Here is a 26,741-nt window from a genome sequence, read left to right as displayed (position 1 = left end):
AACTCTGCAGCAAGTTGAGCGTTTTCAAAAATCGCACACTGTAAAATGCACATATAAGCATTTTTACAGGGGCAAAGACGCTAGCGTTTTTGCCTAGTGTGTTCGCTGCATCAACTGAAACATTCCCACTTTAGTCAAATGGGCATGCAATGAGGAGAGAAGTCCACAGTCATGGAAGCATGAAATATCATGGAGTGTACAGTACAGTGATGCACTCAGTCTCAATCACCATCGACCCCTTTTGGCTGGACCTTGTAGCCTCAACATCCCATTTGTTTTTCTAACACAACAACAATAAGAAGCAAGGAGTGCTTAATAGGCTTTAAAATACCTCTGGAGAATTCTGGGCATACACGGCATATTATCTGTAAGATAGTGCGCCGGTATCGAGCCAGCAGCTCGATGCCGGCGCGTCACCGCCGGTCCACACGTACGCACGGATCGATTCCCGCTTGTCCCCTCCGGCGCTGCTAATCAGCACTTAGTTTCCTCCCATTTTTCTCCCCGCCGGTATCGAGCGCAGTATCGATCCGGCGGGGTATCGGACAGATTGAATATTATTAATCGAGCCATCAGCGGCTCGATTGATAATATAAAACTCACCGTGTATGCCCAGCATTATGCTGGGCATACACGGGTCGATCCAGCGGCCGATTAGCCCCCGGATCAACTCCCGCCGCACCCCTGCGGATCGATTCCCGCTCGTCCCCGCTGGCGGTCCTTATCAGCCGCTCGATTCCCCGCTATTGTCCGCCCTGGATCGAGCGGGGAATCTATCCGGCAGGTCATCGGACCTGACGGATATTATCAATCGAGCCATCAGCGGCTCGATTGATAAGGAGCTATCGCTCCGTGTATTCCCACCATTAGACTGCGGCGGACATCTATAGGTGTTGTGTTTCCACATCCTTATGCTGGGCATACACTGACAGGAGGGAGGCCTATCAATCGAGCCTGATGGCTCGATTGATAATATCCGACATGTCTGATACCCCGCCGGATCGATACTGCGCTCGATACCGGCGGGGAGAACCATGACAATAAACAAGCGGCTCATTAGCGGGGACGAGCGGCATTCGATGGGCGCGGACGAGCGGTGACGTACCGGTATCTGTGACGTACCGTGTATGCCCGGCATAACACCATGGACCTCTAAAGGTGATTTAGTACAAAGCTACTGCCGCCTGCCAGGGCTGTGGAGTCGGAGTCGTGGAGTCGGGCAATTTTGGGTGCCTGGAGTCGGAGTCGGGAAAAAATGTACCGACTCCGACTCCTAATGAATTTGTAACTGTAATTAAAATAGAAAATATGATAACATTTTCTATTTCTCAGATAATAGTCATTAAAAATAATGTATATATACAGTAATAGCTATGCTTAGTCCACAAAAATGAAATAAACCAATCAAAATTAGTTACTTGTGCTGCTTCAATAAAGCAGTCCCCGTATTTTTAAGGTCAGATATACATATCTGATTGTGACTGTATATATGATGTGTACACGGGAAACTCTTATATATACTAAATAACATCTATGCTGTAAGAATAAAGCCTGATGTGTAGCTGTGTCACTAATAGAGATGGTCAACGAGATGGAAATAATTCTGCATTGATGCTGATTTATGCAAATGTATGCACTCCCTTTGCTGATGAAATCAAATAATTTGATATGTTATTAAAATTTGGTTTGGTGACTACAAATTAAAGGGTAACTGAGACGGATGAAAAGTAAAGTTTTATACATACCTGGGGCTTCCTCCAGCCCCCTTCAGGCTAATCGGTGCCTCGCTGTCCTCCACCACCCGATCTTCTGCTATGAGTCCTGGTAATTCAGCCAGTCAGCGCTGTCTGGCCGCATGCCGCTCCCACAGCCAGGAACATTCTGCACCTGCGCAATAGTGCTGCACAGGTGTAGTATGCTCCTGGCGGTGGAGTGTGTGCATGCGCACTACGCCCGACTGGCTCAAGTACCTGGACTCATAGCAGAAGATCCAGGTGGTGGAGGAGGACAACGAGGGACTGATTATCCTGAAGGCGGCTGGAGGAAGCCCCAGGTATGTATAAAACTTTAATTTCATCTGTCTCAGGTTTACTTTGTTACACAGTAGTACTATACTCTACATATGCACTCCCCACAGAGCTGCAGGGAATCCACTGAGAATGCTGTGCACATTGAACACAGAGGTGTTGTCTGTTTACAATCTCCTCATTCCCCTGCAGTGTACCTGCACATCACTCTTACATGTACCCACAGTTACATTGCCTAGGGCCTGATAGATGTTCTTTGTTCCGGTTTGTACCTTTTACAAGTACTCTTACCAAGGACTAGTTTTAGTCTAAAGGGAATAAATATAGTAGTCTACATATCCTTCTCACTTCAGTTGTCTTGTAAAATTCCTAAGTGTTGGCAGTTAAGAGACGAATTTCATGTTACATATTTTTAATCAACAAAATTGTAATATGCAAATTAGAGGAGTCTGAGTCGTGGAGTCGGAGTCGGTGGAATCCTAAACTGAGGAGTCAGAGTCGGTGGATTTTTGGACCGACTCCACAGCCCTGCCGCCTGCTGCGGTGGTCTATAGGCGTCTGTGTATTTCTGTGCCACAGATGTACAAAGTTTTGGGCCAGTGCCAACCAATGTGGCTAATTCCAAGTTTTAGAAGAGATAAGAAGAAAGGCAAGAGGAGGTAAAAGGGAAGCTTAGGGAGGAGAGTGGGGGGTCCTTAGGGGGGCTGGTTTATTCCACTAATAAAGGATTTCTCCTTTAGTGTAGTGACAATACAATAGCCCAACATACAGTGGGATGTGAAAGTTTGGGAAACCTGGTTAATGTCATGATTTTCCTGTATAAATCGTTGGCTGTTACGATAAAAAGTCAGTTAAATATATCATATAGGAGACACACACAGTGATATTTGAGAAGTGAAATGTAGTTTATTGGATTTACAGCAAGTGTGCAATAATTGTGCATAGTTTTATTGTAACAACCAACGATTTATACAGGAAAATCATGCCGATTAACAAGGTTGCCAAAACTTTCGCATCCCACTGTAATAACATTTTCTGACGTTTTTACAGACCTGATCCAATTCACCAAACCCTCAAAACATCAACTGTGGGTCTAGGAGGTGCAGACTCTCAACCAGGTCATCCACCACCATTCCAATCCCTGACCAGAAGATAAGTCTGGTGCATGTCCAAAACCATATGGGAAAAAAGCGCCATTTGCAGCAGAGCAGTGGGTACAAACGGTCAGAGAATTTTACTTTAGTATAGTATGTGTTTTGTAGGATTTTGAAGTTACAACATTACACATGATGCCGATATGACTTTTTGTGTGCTGAAAAAAGATCAGGCGATCTGAAACGGATTGGTGCTGCTGCATCATACTATCTTGACGGAAGATTTTAATGTGTACCTGCAGTGGGAAAAAAATGTACTGTAGATACTTGCATTAGTAGAGGGAAGGCTCTGTATAAATCAGAGGATTCCAGAACCGCCTCCACCTCGCCATTCCAGTTCTGGAACCCTCCCGAACTTTTATCGACAAGGTTTGTTGATGGAGCATGGCCGCAAACAGTTAGTGCCTGTGTAATAGTACAGAGCTAATTGGGCTTGGCTTCCACTGACCCCCGAGTGGCTCTGGGCTACTGTGCAGACACAAGCCACCCTGCGCTTTGCAGCCATGCTAGTTCCCGTAGAAGAGCAGGCTGTGAGCTTTCGATAAAACGTGTGGCTTAGCTTGTCTGTCTGCAGTGGGGAATTGTGGGAGAGGGCAATGATAGCGCTCTTGGCGTTGAGCACACCACCTTCTGTTGACCCTTCTATTTTGCCTAATAATAGCTTCATGACAAATGTATTGTTTTTCATACCACAGCCAATGCATTGCCAATAATAACACCACTAGAAGCCAGGAATGTATTCTGCTAATTATACAGTTTATTTTGACTAGTAACAATGGTGAATGGGGCTTTTAGTGTAAAATCAGGAAGTATGCTATCCATCACTTGTTCCCATCGGTCTGAGGAGGTTGGGAGCGGAGACGTGAGACAGGCTTATTCAGTTAGAGGATCTTATAATTATCTGCTGCCTGGTCTGGATGTAGAGTCAGGCCTGACGTATTCGCTGCAGTTTCCTGCTCTGAACCTCGTGATCTCTCTCCTTGGAAACCTGGATAACCTGTTTGGCTCGTGTTGCTTGTGAGACTTGAGGGGGAAAACGCCCTGCCTCCTGCTCTGAAGTCTTTACTGGGGTTTTCAGTTTGACTTTAATTCACAGGACTAATGCAGAGATGAATGTTGTATCCTATAGTTGCCCAGCTTACTTAACTTTATTGACAAGTAAGCTGGATGTTTATAGGTAAAATGCTGTAAGCCAAAAGGAAAAGAAGTAGCTTTCCTAATGACAGGGATTTTCCTTCATGACTCCTCCTTTTAGTTTTCTCTCATTGTGGATGTCTGAGCATCTGAGAACGGCTATACTGAGGTGCGTGGCTCCTCACCATGTGACTGCACTCTTGCCTGCATTCGTCCATTAACCAGTTCAAGACCATAGGTTTAAACCCCCCCTCTAGTGACCAGGCTATTTTTTACAATTCCGTGCTCTGCAGATCCATACAACTTAACACACAGATGGATTCCCCCACTTTTCTGCCCACCAACAGAGGTTTCTGTTGGTAGGCTCTGATTGCTAGTGCAGGGTTTTGTTTTTTGTTTTATTTAAAAAAAATAGTGAATTTTATATTTTCCCCTCCCTTCCCCCAAAAGCCAATCGCCTGCATTGTCTCTCATAGGCATCAGTGACACGGCTGTCCCCAGTACAGCTCTGCATTAGATTGCAGAACTTTACAAAGAAAAACGCCGTTCCTCTTTTTCTCAGTCTATTGGCGGCGAATGCTGCTAGCAGACTGTTGACAGAACTCTGCTCCGTCATTCAAGCAGGGATGCGCATGCATTGGCACGCGCAATCCCCTGCAAAACCCGGCTCCAGGACTTGACGCCTTTCTGCATTAGCAGGTCCTGGGGCTGCCACCTTCCCAACAACTACCGGCGTTAGGCGGTCGGGGTGAGGTTAAGTTAATGCCACTTCCACCCCTCCAGTTGGTGGGTGGAAGTGCCCATTGCCTGGCATTCTTGGAGCATGTTGCATGTAAACGTCAGATTTGGGGGACAGGACGGACATGCAGGCTCACTGATGGTAGGTAAGTACAACGTCCCAGCTGACAGAACAGGAAGGTTCCGCAGGTGCAGCCTTGTTTCTACTGGGGTTTAGCTACCCTTTACATTGAACTCTAAGTGAGAGTGATCTGGAGGCTGCCATATTTATTTCATTTTTCTGCAATACCAGTTGCTGATCCTCTGCCTCTAATACTTTCAGCCATAGACCCTGAACAGCAGCAGATCAGGTGTTTCTGACATTGTTGTTAGATCTGACCAGATTAGCTACATGCTTGCAACTGGTTTACTTCAGGCACTACTGCAGCCAAATAGATCAGCAGGGCTGCCAGGCAACTTGTATTGTTTAAAAGGAAAAGAATATGGCAGCCTCCATATCACTCACCTTGGGTTCGCTTTAAGGCGTCTGAAAGAAGAAAGGTCTAATTTGACTACAGCAACCATTCAGATGTTCTGTTATACTGATTGCCCATAGCCTGTGTACTGTCACATTAGTAGTAATTGTCCCATTTATAATCAGGAATCAGGGGGCCATTGGCTGCCTGGTGTCCTCCAAGACCATTTGTGACATTACTCTTCACTTAAAGAGGAACTGTAGTTATGAATAAAATGGCTTATTTTTTTACAATATTCATTAATCGATTATTTAGTCAGTGTTTGTCCATTGTAAAGTCTTTGCTCACCCAGATTTACATTCTAAAATGTATCACTGGTGGTGACATCTTTAGTTGTACCAGGTGATCCGATATAGAATGTATGTTACTAAGAGTTCTATGCACAGCAGAAGATATTGATTGCTTTGCAGTTAAAAAAGCTGTTCTTTCCCACAATGCAATGAGGTACACAGACAGCAAACTGTCAGGACCATAGTCATGACATCACAATGTGGGAGGGGTTTCACCACAATATCAGCCACACAGACCCCACTGATAATCTTTTCGAGAAAAGGGGTATCCGCTACTGATTGGGTTTTAGGGCCCATTTCCACCAGCTGCCGTGCGTCCTGCGAAACACGCGGTGGCACTTCCTTCCGGTGTGAGGACTCAACTATGGGATTCACTGCCTCCCGCTTCTCCATGAGTTAACCTAAGCAGGGCCATCCCTAGTGCTGAAGTGTGTGGGTCTATAAACATTGCCATTTGGCGGCAATAAGATGATGGGGGGGGGGGGGGGGGGTGCAGATGGGTGGCTGAACTGTCCAACAAGCACACAATTCTCAGTCACTTTCACATGACTTTTAGATGCACTGCAAAGAATAAATGATACTGAATAGCAAAATAAGTTTGTCAGAATCTGAGCTGAAATGGAAGGAATGAACGCAGGTTGATCTGGAGGTCCTGTGAAAGTGACTCTGAGAAGGGGATGACTATGGCTGATTATGATGGCAGGAATAGTTTTGTGCTCCGATTGTATCCATAGTGCTGGAGGCACAATATTTATAGTATGCAGCCACTTCTGTGTGTTCTTATCAGGATTCCTCTCATCATGTCTCTTGTTTGATGGGATCCTTTTATAATACTCAGCCATGTGTTTGAACTTTCAGCATCGGTGTTCCATCTACTTAAAACTAGTGAGAAGGCAACTAACATTTTAAGCAAACCTCTGGTCTAGTTATTAATACTCTGCATTGTTATGAATTTTTTTTACCAAAGGGTAATCAAGGGTATAAATGACAAAAAAAAACGTGTCCCTGCAGGGGGACAAGGCCCTATCAACAAGTTGTTAAATGTACGGTAACCTTTATTACAGAGTTGGTTTAAAATTGGGGGCACATAGCAATATATTACACAAGACCCCTCCTCCCAAACCTGCATACAAATCCATACTGAGATTGTGGGTCCAACAGAGCCTAGGAACTCAACTGTATGCAGGAGGGTCAATAATGTCTTTCACTGTTTCTTTGATGTAGAAGTGCTTCAGAAAATAGCTTTGCTCTCTGACTGTTCCTGGGAATACACAATGCGTTTTTACGGTCGATTTTCGATTCGTTTTTCTGCTCGATTTCCCGCTCGATTCTCATCTTTTCTTTTTTATTTCCATTCAATTGTATGATAAATCGGTCAGAAAAACAATCAAAAATAAGATCGGACATGTCTATCGAACCATCTATCTGTCGAAAAAACGTATGGTGTATTCCCAGCATTAAAGTGGATCCGAGATTAACTTTTACTCATTGCATAATTGTGTTCCTTTCCTATTGTTTATAGGGCATTCCTCAAGCCAAATACTTTTGTTTTTGTTTTAATACTATAATTCCCCATAAACTAAAGAAGCCACGCCCACAAGTTTTCAGAGAGCCAAGGCACTTTCAGACAGTAGCAAGAGCTCATGGGAGATCTGTCTGGGCAGGAGGAGGAGGAGGTATTGCTAGCCAGAGATTTCAGAGGGGAGGAGGGAGAAGGAGGGGGATTAGGTTTTTTTTGCTCAAGATACAGATAAGCCTGCCTCTGGTTAATGTTTACAAACAACATGGCTGCTGTCATTGTATCACAGGAATAATCAATCATATTCTATTAAAGCTGTTTGCAGCTAGATTTGCTGTGTAAACGATCTAAACTTTAGATAAGATATATAGACAAGTTACTTGTTATAGTTAGTTTTTCATCCGGATCCGCTTTAATCAGAGCACTCAGAGAAGCTCTTTAGCATAGATAACATAAATAGAAGGAAAAAACGAGATTATACATTGGCTTCAGTGTTTCTTTAGGAAACTTAACTTGTTAAGTATCAGTAGACCTAAAACGCTGCATCCCCGCGGCAGAAGGAGGGTTTTTAAAACCCACAAATCCCAGGGCAAACATCCACGACTTTTTTGGTCGTGAATTTTGCTGCCCGGGGAGGCAGAGCTTAACCATGAAGCTCTGCCTCACTGAAGTCAATCTGCCCGCGGATCTCCACCTATCCCCGCCCCTCTCAGTAAAGGAAGACTGAGAGGGGCTGGGAGAGGCGGCGATCGGCGCAGATTGACTACAGTAAAGGCAGAGCTACAGGGCTAAGCTCTGCCTCTACAAGGAAGGGCTGCCTGCATTTTGCACAGAGGATTTGGAGGGTCAAAGCCCCTCGTTCGGCCTTGGGAATGCAGCATTTTAGGTCTACTGATACTTATAGGGAACCAGAGAGGAACGCTGGTTAAAAATAGAAAAAGGCTTTTATACATACCTGGGGCTTCTTCCAGCCCCATAAGCCTGGATCGCTCCTACGCCGCCATCCTCCGCTTCCTGGAACCGCCGGTACCGGGCCCGTCACTTCCTGGGGATGCGGCCAATTGTCCGCATCACAGGGGCTCCCTCCATACCCGTACGCATGCGGCTGCATAGTAGGCAGCCTCATGCGTACTTGTATAGAGGGAGAGCCGTGTGATGCAGAGAAACGGCCGCGTCCGCTGGCCGACTCGCGGCAATGACGGGACCCGGTACCGGCGGATCCAGGCAGCAGAGGACGGCGGCGTGGGAGCGATCCGTGCGTATGGGGCTGGAGGAAGCCCCAGGTATGTATAAAAGCTTTTTTTAAATAATCTCTGGTTCTCTTTAACATGTATAGAAGCTAAAAACGAGATTTTACATTGGCTTCAGAGTCTCTAACTCTTCCTGTACTGGAAATCATATGAGACCATATATATCTGTGCTACTCCTCAAACAAACACAGAACATTTATATCGCGCTTTTCTCCTGGCGGACTCAAAGCGCCAGAGCTGCAGCCACTAGGACGCGCTCTATAGGCAGTAGCAGTGTTAGGGATACTTGCCTAAGATCTCCTACTGAATAGGTGCTGGCTTACTGAACAGGCAGCGCCAAGATTCGAACCCAGGTCTCCTGTGTCAGAGGCAGAGCCCTTAAAGGATACCACAACCGAAGGGTTGTGGTAATATTGATTGCATCACTGGGTTGGTAGTAAGCAGCACATACCTCCTGTCCCTCCAGCCCCCTCCGTCTTGTGCCGTTCTCACGCTATCCCTCCCAACCCAGTGATGCAATCAATTTTACCACAACCCTTCGGTTGTGGTATCCTTTAACCATTACACTATCCAGCCACTCATGTTCTATTTCTTAGCTGCTCCACAGTATTACACATATGTGGTCTCTTTAAACACTTCACAAATATTGAGCTCATCTGTACAGTACACACTTACCTGTATAAATAATAGTCTGTGGTTTCATCACATTGCACATAACAAATGTAATAGGTAGTTATAAATAAAAGTAACATTGTGTGTGTTTACGTACACAAGCTGACAGGGCAAATACTGGTTGCTATAATCGCTTAGCCAATTACACTGGTATGTTTGTGTATTGTTTGCCATGGATTGCGCACTATCTTTTAGAGCGGTTCAGGTCCACTTTAATAATCAACAGCATAATAAGCTTTAGAGAAAAACCTTTCTCTGTTACAGCTGATACAAATCCTGCAATAAATCTGTAGTGTCTACTTCCCATTTATATGGAATAAGACATCCTGTGTTCACAAATTAGCTGCTCTGCCCTTTCTCTACCCTGCACCTGGGATAATGTGTCAGAAAGAATTTAAATTGTAACTGCTCAAATATAGACATAGTAATCCTCCTATTTTTACCCCAGAGAATATACTGTTTGTTTTTTTGTCTCCTCTTTTTTTTTTTTAAAGGGAACCTTAACCATAAAAAAAGTGTTTCACTTACCTGGGGCATCTACCAGCACCCTGCAGCTATCCTGTGCCCTCGCAGTCACTCATGGCTCCTCTGGTCCCCCGCCACCAGCTAGTTTGTTTTTGCCAACTCTGAGTTGGCGGGCCGCCACGCGTACATTTGCACACGTTCCCACTGGTGCAGGAAGCTATTGTGTTACACCTGGCAACGCATACATTTTTACGTGGTGCACTGGCAATGCGTAAAAATGTATGCGTTAATGACCACGATGGCTTCCTGCACCAGCGGAAACACGTGCAAAGGTATGCATGGCAGCTCGCCAACTAAGAGTTTGCAAAAACAAAACTAGCTGGCGGCAGGGAACCGGAGGAGCCGTGAGTGACTAGGAGGGCACCGGATGGCTGCAGGGGGCTGGTAGATGCCCCAAGTAAGTGATTTTTTTTTTGTTTGTTTTGTTACGGTTACCTTTTAAATTGTATAGGGTTTATGATACATTTTCTTATACACTAAAGACCAGAGGGATAATTCATGTTGACAGTAATTACATGCCTTGAATGCTGTGTGATTGCAATGATTTATAAGAAATGCACTGTATAATTACTATATTTATAATGTATTTCTTATTTTGATATATCATTAAAGGAGGTGGAGTGTAATAACTTGCAGTTGAAGTTTTTTAGTGCCGACTTCAAAGCCCTGCCTTACACAGTCAGATTTTAGGGGACAAATTACAAACGCCTCTTTGCCTCGTGAGGTTAAAGAGGAACTGTAGAGAAAATAACAGAGAATAAAATTGCTTAATTTTTTTAAATAATTACTTATAAAGCATGTAGTCTTTTTTGCCCATTGTAAAATCTTTCCTCTCCCTGATTTATATTCTGAAATGTATCACTGGTGGTGACATCTTTAGTTCTGCCAGGTAATCTGTGCAGAATGTTCGTTTACTGAGAGTTCCATGCACAGAGGGAGATATTGCTTGCTTGGCAGATGGAAAAAGCTGTTATTTCCTGCAATGCAACAAATATGTACGAACAGAGGCGCCAAGCAGAGTAAAACAATGTTCCAAAAATGATAAAAAGAGGGAAGTCGAGGTGGACTTACCTCCCTCTGGTAGTGGACATATACTCAAATGCAGGGTAAGAAATATACAATTTATTCACAGCTCCATAAAATCGCAACGCGTTTCGCGGTCAACAGTCCCGCTTCATCAGGCAGTACAGGAGCATATAAAACTGGTTCAGGTCCATAAAGCGTGTGAGCGCCTCTGTGAGTCACTATAACATTGGAGGCAGAAATGCCTCCGCAATCCAAAAAATGCCTCAGCCCGGGAGTATGTATTTCAGCAAAACGCCTCCTGCTCTGGTGTGAACCACCCCATTGAAATACATTACCCTAGCGTATCCACAGCCGCAAGCGGCTGTAAAAACGCGAGAAAACCCGCTCGGTGTGCACCAGCCCTGAGTCAGGACTGAGTCAGCCACTTGCATACCTGAGATTTAACTCTTTCAGGCAGAGAAAGAAAAAAAGGAACACAGCATGGTAGTTAGTGTGCTAGGCACTGTACATACCTATGTCTTTCTCATCATGTCACACGTCACTTCGGGTATCCTTGAAGAATAAGGGGGTCCAGATACTGATGCATGCAACACCAGTACAGCATTCCTATGTCAACCTCCCTGAATGGGAAACTGGAGCAGTGTTATTACTTTTCAATGAGCTAACGTGTTTTAGTTATTTGGAAGGGCATTAATTATTCTTTGAGTACAGTGCAAGAGTGGATTGAATAGTTCCCCAGAGTCAACTCTTAAAGCAGAATCTTCAAGTTCTGAGGATAATTTTTTGGTACCCTTTAACCATAAATGAACATAATTGATAACTGTACTAAATAGCCTTATGTGTAAAGCCATGGTCATAAGATGTTTGAGTTTGCCTTTGCTTTTGGCCAGGCTCCCTGTTGCACTCTTCAGTTTGGGCCATGCTTGCTCTATTAGAATGTGCGGAGTGCCTACCCAAGCAATGACTCCTCCCATGAAAATCGCTGGGGAAGGTTATAGGCCTGTGCAGTCATGTACAACAAACATTTGTAAAGCGCTTTTTCTCCTGTAGGACTCAAAGCCCCATAAGCTTGGCTCAGACAATAATTGGTTGATTGGTACATTTTGGTATAGAGGAAGAATTGTAGAAGTCTGTAAATGCCAGGCTAAATATGTGCTTTTCATTCTGGATTTGATTAACTCCAGGCTTGGAGCTTTCTTTACTGGGTGTGGTAGGGAATTCCAAAGGGTAGGGGTAGCATGACAGAGAGCTCTGGCTAAATGCACTGTAGCACGATCCTGCTTTTAGTAGGAGCTAGAAAGAGCTCAGCCTTGTCATAAAAAAAAGTTTGTTCCCTTTTTATAATGTGTGGGAGAAAAAAATGTTTTCCTCTTTAACATCTGCTTTGTCTGCATAATCTGAAGTAGGCATATATTTAGTTCTTCAGATTTTGTATCTATAGCTCTTTTGATATATACAAGATCACCCTGAAAAACGCAGTCCATTTCCTCTAAAATGTTGTGTATATTCATATGCTTATTGTATTATGTCAGTGTTCTCTCCAGACCTTTTTTTTTTTCCAGTCGGGTGGCATGAAAAGGTAGCCAGGTGGGGCGAGATAATAGAATACAGTACTGGCAGCTCTGCTCACAGCATAGGAGGAGGTGAGCTGATAACAGCCGGGTGCTCCCCAAAATTAGCCGGGTGGAGCACACAGCTAAGAGAGCCCGGGGAGAACACTGTAATGTACTAATTGACCTAAGCCCTTTTTAAAAATGGATGCACGCACACACCCGGCTGGCCCGTCCTGCTCCTGTCCCAACGGCACATGCGCAGTATTGCAAACGCATGAACAACTGGACAGGATGATGCAGGGACACTTAGGCTTTATTAGATATGTTTGTCAGGACTACATATAGTGCAGTTCAGGGAAAGGGGATTGATATGTGTCAATTTGTACAGAAATGCGGCAGTTATTTATCTTTGCTGAGAATGGAATTATTCTGATAACTAGTAGACATAAGCCCGTTTAAAAACGGGCTGTAGGTCTGTGTTTAAACCCCGCCTCCCTCCCCTCCCATCCTCCCGTGACCGCCGCACAGTCACCGCGCATGCGCGCTGCACACCTACGCCCTGCCCCCTGCCTATCCTGCTCCCGTACAACGGCTGTCCCTGCGGCACATGCGCAGTAGCACGCAGGGACACACACGGACATGGGACGCAGAGACGAAGGGGTTGTATTATAGAGGATGGTTTCTAGAGAATAGTGTATTCTTTAGCTTACTGCAGACTTGCTTGGGGTTACCAACAATTGCACTAGCCTGTTGCTTTCCACTTGAGAAGTTTAATGTAACTTAAGAAGTAAAATTGCTTTGTTTTACAATTTTCATAATCTAAATGATTTAGTAAAGGTTTGCCTCTTTTAGACATAGAGGGGAAAGTCATATGGCGTTTGCCATGTTTATTTCCTTGTAACCAATGCTAGTTGCCTGGCAGTGCTGTTGATGATCTGGCATCAGTATTACATGAGTAGCAACCCTGAAATGAGCATCAAGTCAGCATCCAGTCACAGCACCTTATCTGTTCAGGGTCTATTGCTAAAAATAAAGACACAGGAGCAGGAAGACACACAAGTTACTTGCATTGCTTAAAGGAATAGTCAGCCAACTAAATCGCAAATCTGATTTACTTACCTAGGGCTTACTTCAGCCCCTCACAGCTGTCTGTCCCACGGTGTGCGCTTCGTACACAGCCCCTCGAGGTCGTCCTTACTGCGCCTGCGTGAAACACTGCTGTCTGTCAAGCCCACATTGTCCACGGTGTACTGCGCAGGCTGCCAAAAAACGGAGCAATGGATACATTTTGTATACAAGTGTGAACCGACCCTAAAAGGAAATTATGATGGCCGCCTCCATATCCCTCTTACATTTATCAGTGGTTCCTACATTTTTACTCCTGGCAAGGTGCATCACTGTAGCAGGTGCAATGTTAGTTGATCTGAGTGATCTGGGGCAGCAGGTGTGGCATGAATTCTTAGGCTCAGTTCACATCTGCGTTTTTGTTCGGAATGTAAGCGGAACGTATACTGTACAAACGGAACGGATGTGAATGGATCCAATCACATGCGTCCGTTGGTACGGGTACATTCCGGCCTCCGGATCCAAAAAATGTCGCAGGCCCTAATTTTCCGGACCGTTCTGCCTGGCGGAACGGATCCGGAAAAAAATACTGCAGCATTAGGGCAATGGGAAACGGAATGTTTCTTCCCACTAGTGAAGAAATGGACCGTTCCACGGGGGATGGGGGCATGGGCGACGCGATCCTGAGCGATGAGAGGGTGAGGGGAGGGTGCAGCAGCCGGACGGGTGGGCGAGGGAGGGTTAATACGTACCAAATCTTCCGTAGCAGCTGGCGGTAGAGGCTTCTGTCGTCTTCCGCGTCGTGACTAGTCACATGACGCGCTGTGTAGTCACAGCGGAAGAAGAGGAAGCCTCTACCGCCGGCTGCTGCGGAAGATAAGGTATGTATTTGCTGAGTGAAAATGGATCTGATCAATCATTGATCAGATCAGTTTTCACTATGTGAACGGGCCGCGGACTGAGCCATCCGGATCCGGTGAAGCGGACACCGGATCCGCTTACCGGATCAGTTATGGCCAAAATCGCAGATGTGATCCAGCCTAAGCTAAAGATCACTAGGGGGACGGGCCTACACAACAATATATGGGTGTCCTGTATACATGTTTTATGTTATGCTATGAGTCATCACAGGTGCTCTTTATAGTTGCCATCCACAGCTAATGGGCAAGATGTGTTTTCCAATTCCATGCATAAGATTTAACAATGTATGCTGACTTTGTATTCACTGATTTGCAATAGTTTTCTCTGACTTGGCAACTGGTTTGGCCTGGTTCACCTGCAAGGGACTTATGACAGTCAGTTGTGGATTTATGGTAATTGGGCCATACTAATTGATCGGTGGTACTTGATTCACAGGCACAATCCCCTTACAAATCAGCTGACCCTTATATATCCCCTCATTTGCACTGGCTTTTACCTGCCTGCATGATGAATGGGGCCAAAGTCTACTGTGACAATCCGTGAACCTCTGCACTGGATTTGCTAAGGAGAGACCTGTTTGTAGAAAATACGGAGAGTCTGGCAAAGGGAGTGGCAGGTTTATGCTGCGGTGTTAAACGAAAGCGAAACTTCCATTTAAACATTTCTGACCTATTTCAGTGCTACTTAGAGGACATCTGACCTGGGAGGGGATATGGAAGCCACCACATTTATTTCGTTTTAAACAATGCACATTTCCTTGCTGTCCTGCTGATCCACTGCCTCTAATGCTGAGGATACACCACGCGTTTTTCCAGCAGATGGTTCGATAGATCATTTCCGACGTGTCCATCGTTTTACCGCTCGATTTCTCATAGAAGTGAATGCAAAAAGATAAGGAAAACGAGCGGACGATAAGAGAATTGAGCGGCAAAATCGATCGAACGGAGAATCGAGTGGGAAAAACACATCATGTATTCCCAGCAAAATCTTTTCAGCCATAGAGCAAGCATGCAGATCAAATACTCCGACTGAAGTCTGACTGCATTAGCTGCATGCTTGTTTCAGGTGTCTGAGTCAGATACTACTGCAGCTAAAGAGATCAGCAGGACTGCCAGGCAACTGGTAGGGCTCTTCCACACTGCATGTGCTTTCATCCCATTTTCAAAGGGAATTATTTTTACCGATTGCAAGGTCACCATGATTAGCATAGTAATCATGGATCCCTGTGCAGAGTAGTGCTATTTGTTTTATACCAAGTCGCAAACGTTTGTGCTTATGTGTTTTTTCTGTGTTTGCGATTGGGTTAAATTAGTTGGGACGCATGCTTTTCCTGTCATCATCTGGAATCGTGATAGTGGCTGCTAATGACACCCGTTATGAAATGCTCGCTTGGAAACCATTGAAAATTGCATCGCCGTCACACTTTTCAGTGTGGAAGGGCCCATGTTGTTTAAGGCTAGTGACACACCAGGACGTTGCGTTTAGGGGACATTATAGGGCACATAACGCGCCCCTAACGCCACGCCTGGTGCTCTCTGATGTGGACGTCGGAGTGAGCCGCGTTGTGCAGCTCACGATGGCGTCCGTGATGCGTACTCTTGGACGCATGCGGCATCACATGGTCCCACCCGGCCAATTGCCGCACAGAGCGGCCGCTCCAGGAAGCAAACACTGCACGTCACTGAGTGCAGTGAATATTAATTAGCCATGTGCCTGGCCGCTCTCCCCTCCTCCCCAACATTACTGAGCATGTGCAAACTGTCTAACGCGGCTTAGCCGCGTAGAACATACAGCATGCAGCACTTTGCTGCGTTACAATGTAACGCAACGTGGGCAGTGTGAACAGCCCACTTGTGTTACCTTGCTTTGCGTTGGGGTAGCGTTACAGGCTGCACTAACATGCACCTGTAACGTCCCTGTGTGCAAGAAGCCTTAAGGAAATAAATATGGCAGCCTCCATATCCCTCTTACTTCATTTTACATTTTACAATGCAGCTAGGTGTGATTTTTTTTCAGCAAGCCCTGATGGCATACACTGTGTGGTGAGTGACGCATATGTTTTTTCACACTGAGCAGTTCATCTGCTGATACACTCTGTTACCGCTCTGTTCAGGTGCTTAGTCAGCTTTTTTCCCCTGGCGCAGAGACTATGGCTGCCCTTTACTGGTGTCACTGAGGTACAAGCATGAGAAATGAGGCTTCAGCTTCTGCATTTTTAGCATAGAAGTCAAAAGCCGAGTTCACTTTTTCACATCTTGCATAAATGCTGATTTTGGGATCAACTTCTGTAAACGCAGCTCGTATTTTTATTGAATTGACAGGCTTATAAGGGCCATTACTCATTACAATTAAAGCCTGATGTCAGTGCTGAGGTTTTCACTTAATAAACGATTTTCAGGACTATACTAGTTTGGGATATTTAGTGGTTGGCCAGGCTGGATTTGCTTCAACTTAATATTCACTTTTGAATTCCACTTTACTCAAATTGCCATAAGTGGCAAAGGTGGGGTCAGCACAAGCACACGCCCCCTGCCTTGCTGGAGGAGAAGTTGGCTACACAGGGCCAGAGTCTTTGTTAGTCATTTCAACTAAACTCTCTTACACCCATTCAAGTTATACTGCCCTTAAAATGGACCTGAACTCTTGCAAAGGACAGAAGGAAAACAGAGAAATGCACCTTTTATGTATTTAGAGAGTTTAGCCTAATTCCTCCTCATATGTGACAACTGTAATTTGATCTCTCAGTGGTGTCAGCTCAGTAATCTCAGGAGCCATAGCAGAGCAGCTAATTTGTAAACACATGATGTTAACCCTATGTCTGCTTCCATGAAAGCAGGAAGTAGACACACTGCAGATTTGTTCAAGGATTTCTATCAGGTGTAACAAAATGTTTTCTTTAAAGGGAACCAGAGAGGAACGGGCTGAAAAAAAAGAACAAGCCTTTATACATACCTGGGGCTTCTTCCAGCCCCATAAGCCTGGATCGCTCCCACGCCGCCATCCTCCGCTTCCTGGAACCGCCGTTACCGGGCCCGTCACTTCCGGCGGACGCGGCCAATTGTCCGCATCACAGGGGCTCCCTCCATACATGTACGCATGCGGCTGCACAGCAGGCAGCCTCATGCGTACTTGTATAGAAGGAGCTCCGTGTGATGCGGCGAATCGGCCGCGTCCGCCGGCCGACTGGCCGACTAGCGGCAATGACGGGACCCGGTACCGGCGGATCCAGGCAGCAGAGGACGGCGGCGTGGGAGCGATCCGTGCCTATGGGGCTGGAGGAAGCCCCAGGTATGTATTAAACCTTCCCCCCAACCTCTCTGGTTCCCTTTAAAGGAAACCTAAACTGAGAAGGAAATTGATTTTTCATTTTAAAACAATACCAGTTGCCTCACTCTCCTGCTGATCCTGTGAACAAGCATGCAGATCAGGTGCTCCGAATGAAGTCCGACTGGATTAGCTGCATGCTTGTTTCAGGTCTGTGATTCTGCCACAACTGCAGCCAAATAGATCAGCAGGGCTGTCAGGTAACTGGTATTGTTTAAAAGGAAACTTCCATATCCCTGTCAGTTTAGGTTCCTTTCAAAGGTTGTTTTGCTGTAGCTTATATTTAAAGGAGAACTGTAGGGAGGGGTACATGGAGGCTGCCATATTTATTTCCTTTTAAGCAATACCAGTTGCCTGGCAGCCCTGCTGGTCTATTTGGCTGAAGAAGTGTCTGAATCACCCCAGAAACAAGCATGCAGCTAATCTTGTCATATCTGTCAAAGTTGTCAGAAAAACCTGATCTACATTCTTGTTCAGGGCCTATGGCTGAAAGTATTCGAGGCAGAGGATTAACAGCATAGCCAGGCAACTGGTATTGCCTAAATGGAAATAAATATGGCAGCCTCCATACACCTCTCACTACAGTTCTCCTTTAAAGGGAAGGTTCAGGGACTAACTAAAAAAAATAAAAATCCATTTTCACTTACCTGGGGCTTCCTCCAGCCCGTGGCAGGCAGGAGGTGCCCTAGGCGCCGCTCCCGGTGGCCGACCTGGCCAGGCCGGCGGCCAGGTCGGGCTGCTTCTGCGCTCCATGGTGCGTTTCACGCCGGCGCGATGACGTCATCGGACGTCCTACGGGCCGTACTGCGCAGGCTCAGTAGTTCTGACCCTGCGCAGTACAGCCCGGAGGACATCCGATGACGTCATCGCGCCGGCGTGAAACGTACCATGGAGCGCAGAAGAAGCCCGACCTGGCCGCCGGCCTGGCCAGGTCGGGGAGACCACCGGGAGCCTGCGGAGTGGCGCCGAGGGCATCTCCTGCCTGCCACGGGCTGGAGGAAGCCCCAGGTAAGTGGAAATGAATTTTTATTTTTTTTAGTTAGTCCCTGAACCTTCCCTTTAAGAACAGAGAGGAAGTTCTGAGTTCCGGTCCTCTTTGAGTGTTGATCTATTGGGCGACATCACATTTGTAGTATTGTCTCGCACACATACACTAAAAGCAAGAAGTTTTAAATCAGGATGATACCATTTATTGGCTAACTAAAAATGAATAAAAATAAGCAAGCTCTTGGCCTTGCAGCCTTCGTCGGGCTTACATCCTGTTTGTTTGCAGGCTGGTGGTACAGACAGCTATATACATGCAACATCACAAGGGAAAACAGATTTTTTTTTCAAGCATAAATACATGTCATTAAGATACCTTAAGTGAAACAGAACATCTAAATGGGGTGAGAAGTTGTTAGCTGAGATAAGGATCCTTGTTTACTCCATGCTCACAGACCTGGGAGTTGGACTGACACAGAGGTATCGTAAATTCTCAGTTCACAAGTTCAGCTATATAGGCTGAAAAGGAGTTTAAATCTCATCAGCCTCATACCAATATAAAAAGTTTTTGTCCTTATTCAAGCCCTTGTCCACAACTTTAAACCAATTAATAAATTTTGTTTCTGCTATTAATCGATCATTTGACGTTTTGAAGCCACCCTTCAGGGCAGTGACACAAAGATCATATATGCTGTGTCCATTGGACCAAAAGTGTGTAGCAACTGGGAGTTCAGATTCGGTATCGTTAATAATGTGCCTGTGTCCATTTATACGTTTGCGCAGAGTTTGTCCAGTTTCTCCCACGTACATAACATTGGGGCATTTAGCACACATGATCAGATATACCAGATTAGTGGAACCACAAGAAAATGTGCCACATACACTAAAGGATCAAACCCTTTGTCTTAAAGGGGGGTGCAACAGCTGGAAAAGAGGGCTGATGCCCTCTATGTGATATTTAATAGAAAAAATAGCTAGCACATCCAAAGTAAATATTTATTGGTTTCATGTAAAAGCATATGGCCAACGTTTCGGAGTCACGTTGGGACCCTTTATCAAGGCAATGTTTGCTTGGAGGCAAAAATCTGTGTCAGCCTTTTTTTATATTGAATATTGGGTGATATGTGTGGGATTGAGCGCTGCAGTTACTCTGCATATCTATAGCTGTGCAAAGTGTACTGTTCAGTGGAGGGGGGAGACACACAAGGAAGTAGGCCTGAACGATATATCGTTTTCGGATCGAAATCGCGATCCCGGAAATGCCGATTCCGGGATCGCCATGGCAACGATATTCACCCCCCCCTGCAGCCCGTCCAGCGGTCCCCTCTACCGCTCTGTGCAGTGACAGTTTGCACACACTCGTTCTCTGAGTGGAGGCGGGACACTCTCTCCCACAACTTCCCACTGTGCAGCCAATCAGCGGAGCGGGCGGCAGGCTCCGCCCGCAGGCTCTCACACTCCTTCTCCCAACATTAGCTGGGCGGGCAGCAGACTCCGCCCGCATGGCTGTCAATCGCTGAGTGCTACGAGAGTACGAGTGGCAGACTCCGCCCACCCCGACCTGCAGTCTCTCAGGCTCTCACACGTCCCGGCGGCTCAATATTCCCTCCACATCATAAGCTGGTGAAGAATCCCCAGTAATATAAATAACTTTTTGCCTTGTCCCAGGTATGCTTTGCTCAACTTCTACACAGTGTGTCTTCAACTGTAATGTGTGATGCTGCTGGTAAGAACAGCAGAGACTCAGATTTGGGTATCATTAAGGTGTACTGTTGGCTGTGGTATCAACTGAGCAGCAGGCTCTCACCTGGCAACTCCCTGCTCCCAGTGCTTTAACATCATTTGCTGGGCGAGCGGCAGACTCCACCCGCATGTATGTCAATCAAACTATGTAACATGGCCAGCAGACTCCGCCCACACTCCTGCATGTTTCATAAATACCTCATTGAAAGCAATTCTTGGCTTTAATTTTCATCACTGCATTTTAGATTAATAGCTATTTGTTTTGATACATTCACAAAATGCAGTGACAGTTACAAACATCAATTTGATAGTATGATGTCATTTTTTGTCAGCGCATGTTTGTAAATGGTACTGTGTACATTGTGAATTTAGTGCTTAGGCTTGATTTGAAGAAAATCGTGAATCGAATCGAAATCGCAATTTCTGACAGAAATCGTGCGATTCAATCTTTTCCTAAAATCGTTCAGGCCTACAAGGAAGCTATATTCTGTTGTGCTGAAGCTTAAAGTGGCTCCGAGGCGAACTTTTACACATTGCATAATTGAGTTCCTTTCCTATTGTTTATAAAGCATTCCTCAAGCCAAATACTTTTTTTGTTTTTGTTTTAATACTCATATTCCTATAAACTAAACAAGCCTCGCCCACAGGTTTTCAGAGAGCCAAGGCATTTTCAGACAGTAGCAAGGGCTCATGGGAGCTCAGTCTGGGCAGGAGGAGGGGGAGGTATTACTAGCCAGATATGGCAGAGGGGAGGAGGAGGCGGATAGTTTTTTTTTTTTCACAGGCTGAGTGCTCAAGATAAGCTTGCCTCTGTGTAATGTTTACAAACATGGCTGCTGTCATTGTATCACAGGAAGAAATACCCATATTCTATTAAAGCTTTTTGCAGCTAGAGTTGCCGTGTAGACCATCTAAACTTTAGATAAGATATATAGACAAGGTACTTGTTGTTATAGTTAGTTTTTCATCTCGGATCCGCAAGATAATGGGCTCTTTTGTCACTCACTGGATTCTCAGCCGAGGCAGCGCAGGCTGATCATCTCGGGCATATTTTGTCTAGCATGTGTATGAGGCTAAGCCCCTTAGCCTCATACACCCGGGTCACACGGGTTTTAAACCAGCGTTAAGCATAAAATGCATGAACAGCACTTTTTAAATGTCCGTACCAGCTTTGCCCAGTGCTTGTGCAAGCGCTGCACTCGATCCAGTCCTCTCTCTTCGTAGCATCCGGGATTACGCGCACAGCTTCTGTGTCCTACTACAGGGGTTAAAACGTGACGTACAGTATTTGCGAACGACTGGCACTGATGCCAAATGCTTCTGAGCTTGTTTGCAGAGAAGCGTTTAGCATCCGCTGATCACAACTCCCCCGAAAGCCCAACTGAAAGGGCCCTTAAAGAGAATGTGAAGTGAAAATAAACTTATGAGATCATGATCTGTATGTGTAGTACAGCTAAGAAATAGAGCATTAGTAGCCAAAAACAGTCTCGTATTGTTTCCAGTACAGGAAGAGTTAAACTTCAGTTGTTATCTATGCAAAAGAGCTTCTGTGAGCTCTGCCACTTTATAAAGTTGTGGACCACACTGTCTTTTGAAGCACTTATCTCAACTGGCACTGTTTCTTCCTTGTTTGTTTTTCTACAAAGAAAAGTTAAAAGGGTCAGTAGTCTGCTCTGTGAAATCATTTAAATCATTTTATCATTTAAAATGCTGAGTGTATTGTGGAAACTGCAATTATTAGAGAATGATGCAATGTTATAAAAAAAAAAAAGCTATTTACCTGAAAATAAAAATGAGAATATTTTCTTTGCTATTAATGTTCTAGTAATTATCTGTACTACACAACCAATTCATTATATAGGTGTGTGTTATTTTTGTGTTTTTTTTCTTTTTTTTTTCAATGTCACTTTAAACCATTCATAACTAGCAAACTTTTATTCCCACCTGCCTGCACTGGGAATGTGTTTTATGTGCACAGAATACAACATAGAGCAAGCTCAGATCATGTTTGCCACCAATCCTTGCAATAAGAGTCAAACTGAAAAGACGTTTTATTAAACAAGCGGTATTTCCCTTGAAGATCCCTATTGTTGGGTTGCAGATGTAGGTGTAATTCAGATCATTACTGCTACCTACCTCCAATTTAAAGATCTTCTTTTGCTGGAGATTCTGAATGACGGTTTTCAGACCTGTGATCTCTGGGTGTACACAGACAGGGAGAGGGCGATAGAGAAACCTGGGTCCACAGACTAGTAAAATCTATATGCATTTAATAACCTTAGTCACTGTACTTTTTAGAAGTTTTCCAGTAAACCGAACACTTTTAAGTGGTGCTTTCTCTGGAGTAAGTACAACAGAGTAACTAAGCAGCTCTGGGGATAAAAGAGACCGAAAAGCCCTCCTACTAAAAAGCTATGCTTGGTGTGATTTGCCTTCTTAAAACTGTATAATTTGCCTTCCTAAAGGACTTACGAGGCCTAAATCTAAAAAAAAAAAAAATTAAAAGTGAAAAAGTTAAGTACCTGCATCTCTTTCAAACACACGGAGGACGCCATCCGCGCCCTCCGAGTCGTTCCGCCAGGTCCCCGCCGCTCAGTAGCCCCCCCCCCCCAGCCGGTCACAGCCGGGTCGGGCTGTCCTGCCTCTGACAATATGTCCGCCGGAGCTGGACGCAGCTGCGCAATCCGCACAGCCGCTGGTGCGGCTGCGCAGCTCTAAGGCCAACCCCCCCCCCGATCCATGCCACAGTAGTGTGGATCGGGGGGTTGGCCCTAGAGCTGCGCAGCCGCACTAGGGCCATATTGGCAGAGGCAGGACAGCCCGACCCGGCTGTGACCGGCTGGGGGGGGGGGGGGGGGGGGGCTATTGAGCGACTGGGACCTGGCGGAACGACTCGGAGGGCACGGATGGCGTCGTCCGTGTGTTTGAAAGAGATGCAGGTACTTAACTTTTTCACTTTTAATTTTTTTTTTTTTTTTTTTTTAGATTTAGGCCTCGCAAGTCCTTTAAAACAGAAGCACGTTTCCTTCTGTTTTAAAAAGGCAAATTATACCAAGCAGTGCTTTTTAAAAGGAGGGCTTTTCGGTCTCTTTTATCCCCCTATACATTCCTAGTGGTTTGGGTCACCCTGAGCTGCTTGGTTACTCTGTTGTACTGGTCTAAGCCCTATCCCATACAGCCATATCAATCCCTGCCATGTACTGATGAGGACCAAAAGTCTGGAACAGGCTGTCTACTTGTGGGGTTGATGTGGCTGTGTACAATTTAAAGCTATAGGCTTGCTATACACCAGCGGTTCTGGATGTGAGCCTGATCTACAGGGGTGAAAATAGATAATTTGCATATTCAGTAGTGATGCATTGTGGGTAACCACAAATGTTCACTTAAACCTAAATTATTGCAAGTTTCCTTCTGTTTTAAGAAGGCAAATTATACCAACCATTTCTCTGGCGTGAAACGCAAGTGAAATCAATGCTTCTAGTTGCTTTATTTTCTTTGTTATTGAGCACCATCTTGTGGTTATACTGTATAACGCAACAAGGATTAGGACGTACAGTATACGCAAACATTACATTAACTCCTTTCATTTGTTTTGTGACACTTTTTTTTTTTTTCCTTTCTAGACAGGACTTTTAGCTGGGCAAACTTTCAGCAGGCTTTTTTGTTGTTTTTGTTTTTTGCTCAGAGAGTATCTGTTTTGGAAAAATTTGATACAAATGTCTCCTTTTCAACAAAGGATGATTAAATCGAGATAATTCCAAGTTGATGCAACTTTATATTAATTTTATGCAAATATATGCAGCTTTCAAAAGGACTCGCCAAACTACAACTGAATTCAATGCAGTTGCATCACAAAACATATCCCAACACACAAGACGGACTTTGCAAAGGATGGGCTTTAGCAACAGGAGACCATTAAGAGTGACTTTGGTATCACAGATAATTAGGAAAAGATTCCTGTTATGGCCCCTTGCCATTCAGTCTCAAATTGGTTTGAGGAACATCAGTCAGAGTTATTAGAGGATGTCTCTAATTTTTGGGCAACTCAGTGTATAATGATTGTGTGTGTGTGTGTGTGTGTGTGTGTGTTTTTTTATTTTAAAATTAGAAAGAAATTAGAGACGCCCCTTATTTGAAAGTAAGCTAGTCCATCAGTGACGTAAAAACGCAGTGTTGCTTAATAACAATCAGCTTAAGATGACAGTTATCAAGGAAGTTAATGTTAAAATAGGCAAGGCAAAAGATTAAAGATACTTTGAATGAGGGATGATCGTCTGTTCAAGAAGAGCTGGTGATGGCCACTCTGAAACGATGGCTCTTTTTAAAATGTTCTTGCCCAACAGTATCTCGGTTGTTTAATCAGTGGCTCAAATGATAACTATTTTGGTCGAAGAAAGGCTGGCGAGTAGTGTGCATAGTCTATAGCAACAGAAGGGCAACAACACGACAAACTAAAACTGAATTCAATCAATGCAGGTGCATCGCAAGGCATATCCCAACACTCAACAAGATGGACTTTGCAAAGGATGGGCTTTAGCAGCAGGAGACCGTCAAGAGTGACTTTTGTATCGCAGAAAATTAGGAAAAGACTTCTGTTATAGCTCCACACACAACAGATTGGGCAAGCACCATCAACCAAAACACCTCTAAATGGGTAATATAGGAGTGTGCAGAAAGGAACTATAAAGTAATCTTGCACAACCAAAGAACAGAGGTTCCCTCAAAGAATCACACCACTCCAAAAGTAACCTTACAAAATCATCTTTATTCAAAAAAAGGAAATAAAAACACTTAAAAACAGATAGTAAGGAGGGCCATGTTAGGGAACTCTTACACCGATACAAATTTAAATAATCAACATTGTCAGCCAAATGGCCAAGTTCCCATACCACATGCTCACAAAAATATGATATAAACTGATGGCTATAAGGAACCAAAGAACTTTATTCCAAATAGCCCCATCATCAAAGATGGTAAATTTGAGGCAACACCAGTGTCCTGTATAATAAAGTGCATATATATACAATTGTGCAAAACAGGCAATTCAGTGTAAACATTACATTGTGTGAAAGTCCCAACTTGGGAGAAAATGAATGTGCAAAGACGCATAAAAGTGCAGAGTAGTGCAAAAATAGTGTAGAAGCAATAGGGCAGAAACGTGTGTGTGTGTGTGTGTGTGTGTGTGTGTGTGTGTGTGTGTAACATTTAAGTAGAGTTACTCTGGAATAACTTTTCACACAGTGTGCTTATTGCTCTCACCTCTAGGTACATGCTTATATCATCAGCCATCTAAAGAAGGAAATGCCAGCCATGTTTGGAAAAGACACAAAGAAGAAGGAACTGATCGCCAAACTGCCTGAGATATTCCATCAGATCCAGAAAGAACATCAGATCTCCCCTGGGGATTTTCCAGATGTGAAGAGGATGCAGGTATGATGGCTCGTAGGAGTTCTCTTACTCATTACTGTCTATAATTTCTAATTCTAATTATTTCTAGATTGTCAGACTTAAGTCATAAACTTCTGGATCTGTATCCTTGTTCAGGCTCTATGGCTGAAACTATAAGAGGCAGAGGATCAGTAGAAGAGGCAGACAACTAGCATTAAAAAGACATAAATATGGCAGGCTCCAAATCCCTCAGCTCAGGTGTCCTTGAAGTATGAAACTCATGCCTATAATCTCTTCCACATACTCTGATTGATAGCAATTTGCAGAGTTCTTCGTTAAACCTCATGTTAAAGTGTTTGTTAATCACATAGCTACCTTCCCTTCCCAATAGACTTTAAGGGTTTTTAAGTGACAATATTATTAATTTGCTGGAAACGCCAGCACAGATGTGATCCTCCTTAGTCGAAATTGACATGCAGACTTCCACTAGAGGCAGACCCCTGTTACTTGCTGAACAACCCTCCTCGAACTGTGCCCAACGGGAGGGTGTTGTGTGCTTGGCCATGCTTCTCTCTCACTTCCTGATTCAGTGGCATTGTAAGCAGCAGCTTTCCCACCCCACACCTACTAAGCTCACATTTCAAGCACTAGAAGTTGGTAAATAACTACGTAGGAGTAACAGGGGCTTTAAGGTATACCAGACCAGAGGCAAAGCTCCCTAAGGTAAGCACAGAGTTCATGCTGGATCCACAAACCTCTGTGCGTTGTCTGTTCTTCTCCTGGTCCCCTTTTCTTCTTCATCCCTTTAAGATCGGGCAGGAATGCCGACCAACTGATATTGTTTAAAAGGAAATATATATGCCTCCATATCTCTTAGTTCGTTTGTCCTTTAAAGGGACCCTTAAGTGAAAGG

The 26,741-nt window shown here is 44.7% G+C and overlaps 1 protein-coding gene across 2 annotated transcripts in view; it reads left to right on the top strand.

Annotated features, from left to right (window-relative positions):
- EHD4 (EH domain containing 4) overlaps nucleotides 1-26,741 on the top strand; it is a 100,274-nt gene that overhangs the window by 69,180 nt on the left and 4,353 nt on the right. For both annotated transcript variants that reach the window (XM_068254315.1, XM_068254314.1), the window contains exon 5: nucleotides 25,706-25,870. In XM_068254315.1, the coding sequence (XP_068110416.1) occupies nucleotides 25,706-25,870 (165 nt within the window). The remainder of the gene's footprint in view (nucleotides 1-25,705; nucleotides 25,871-26,741) is intronic.

The sequence above is a fragment of the Hyperolius riggenbachi genome, chromosome 9, assembly GCF_040937935.1.
Source record: "Hyperolius riggenbachi isolate aHypRig1 chromosome 9, aHypRig1.pri, whole genome shotgun sequence".
NCBI classification, from domain to species: domain Eukaryota; kingdom Metazoa; phylum Chordata; class Amphibia; order Anura; family Hyperoliidae; genus Hyperolius; species Hyperolius riggenbachi.
The sequence above is the reverse complement of the archived record's forward strand: the minus strand, read 5'-3'. Positions and strand labels throughout refer to the sequence as shown.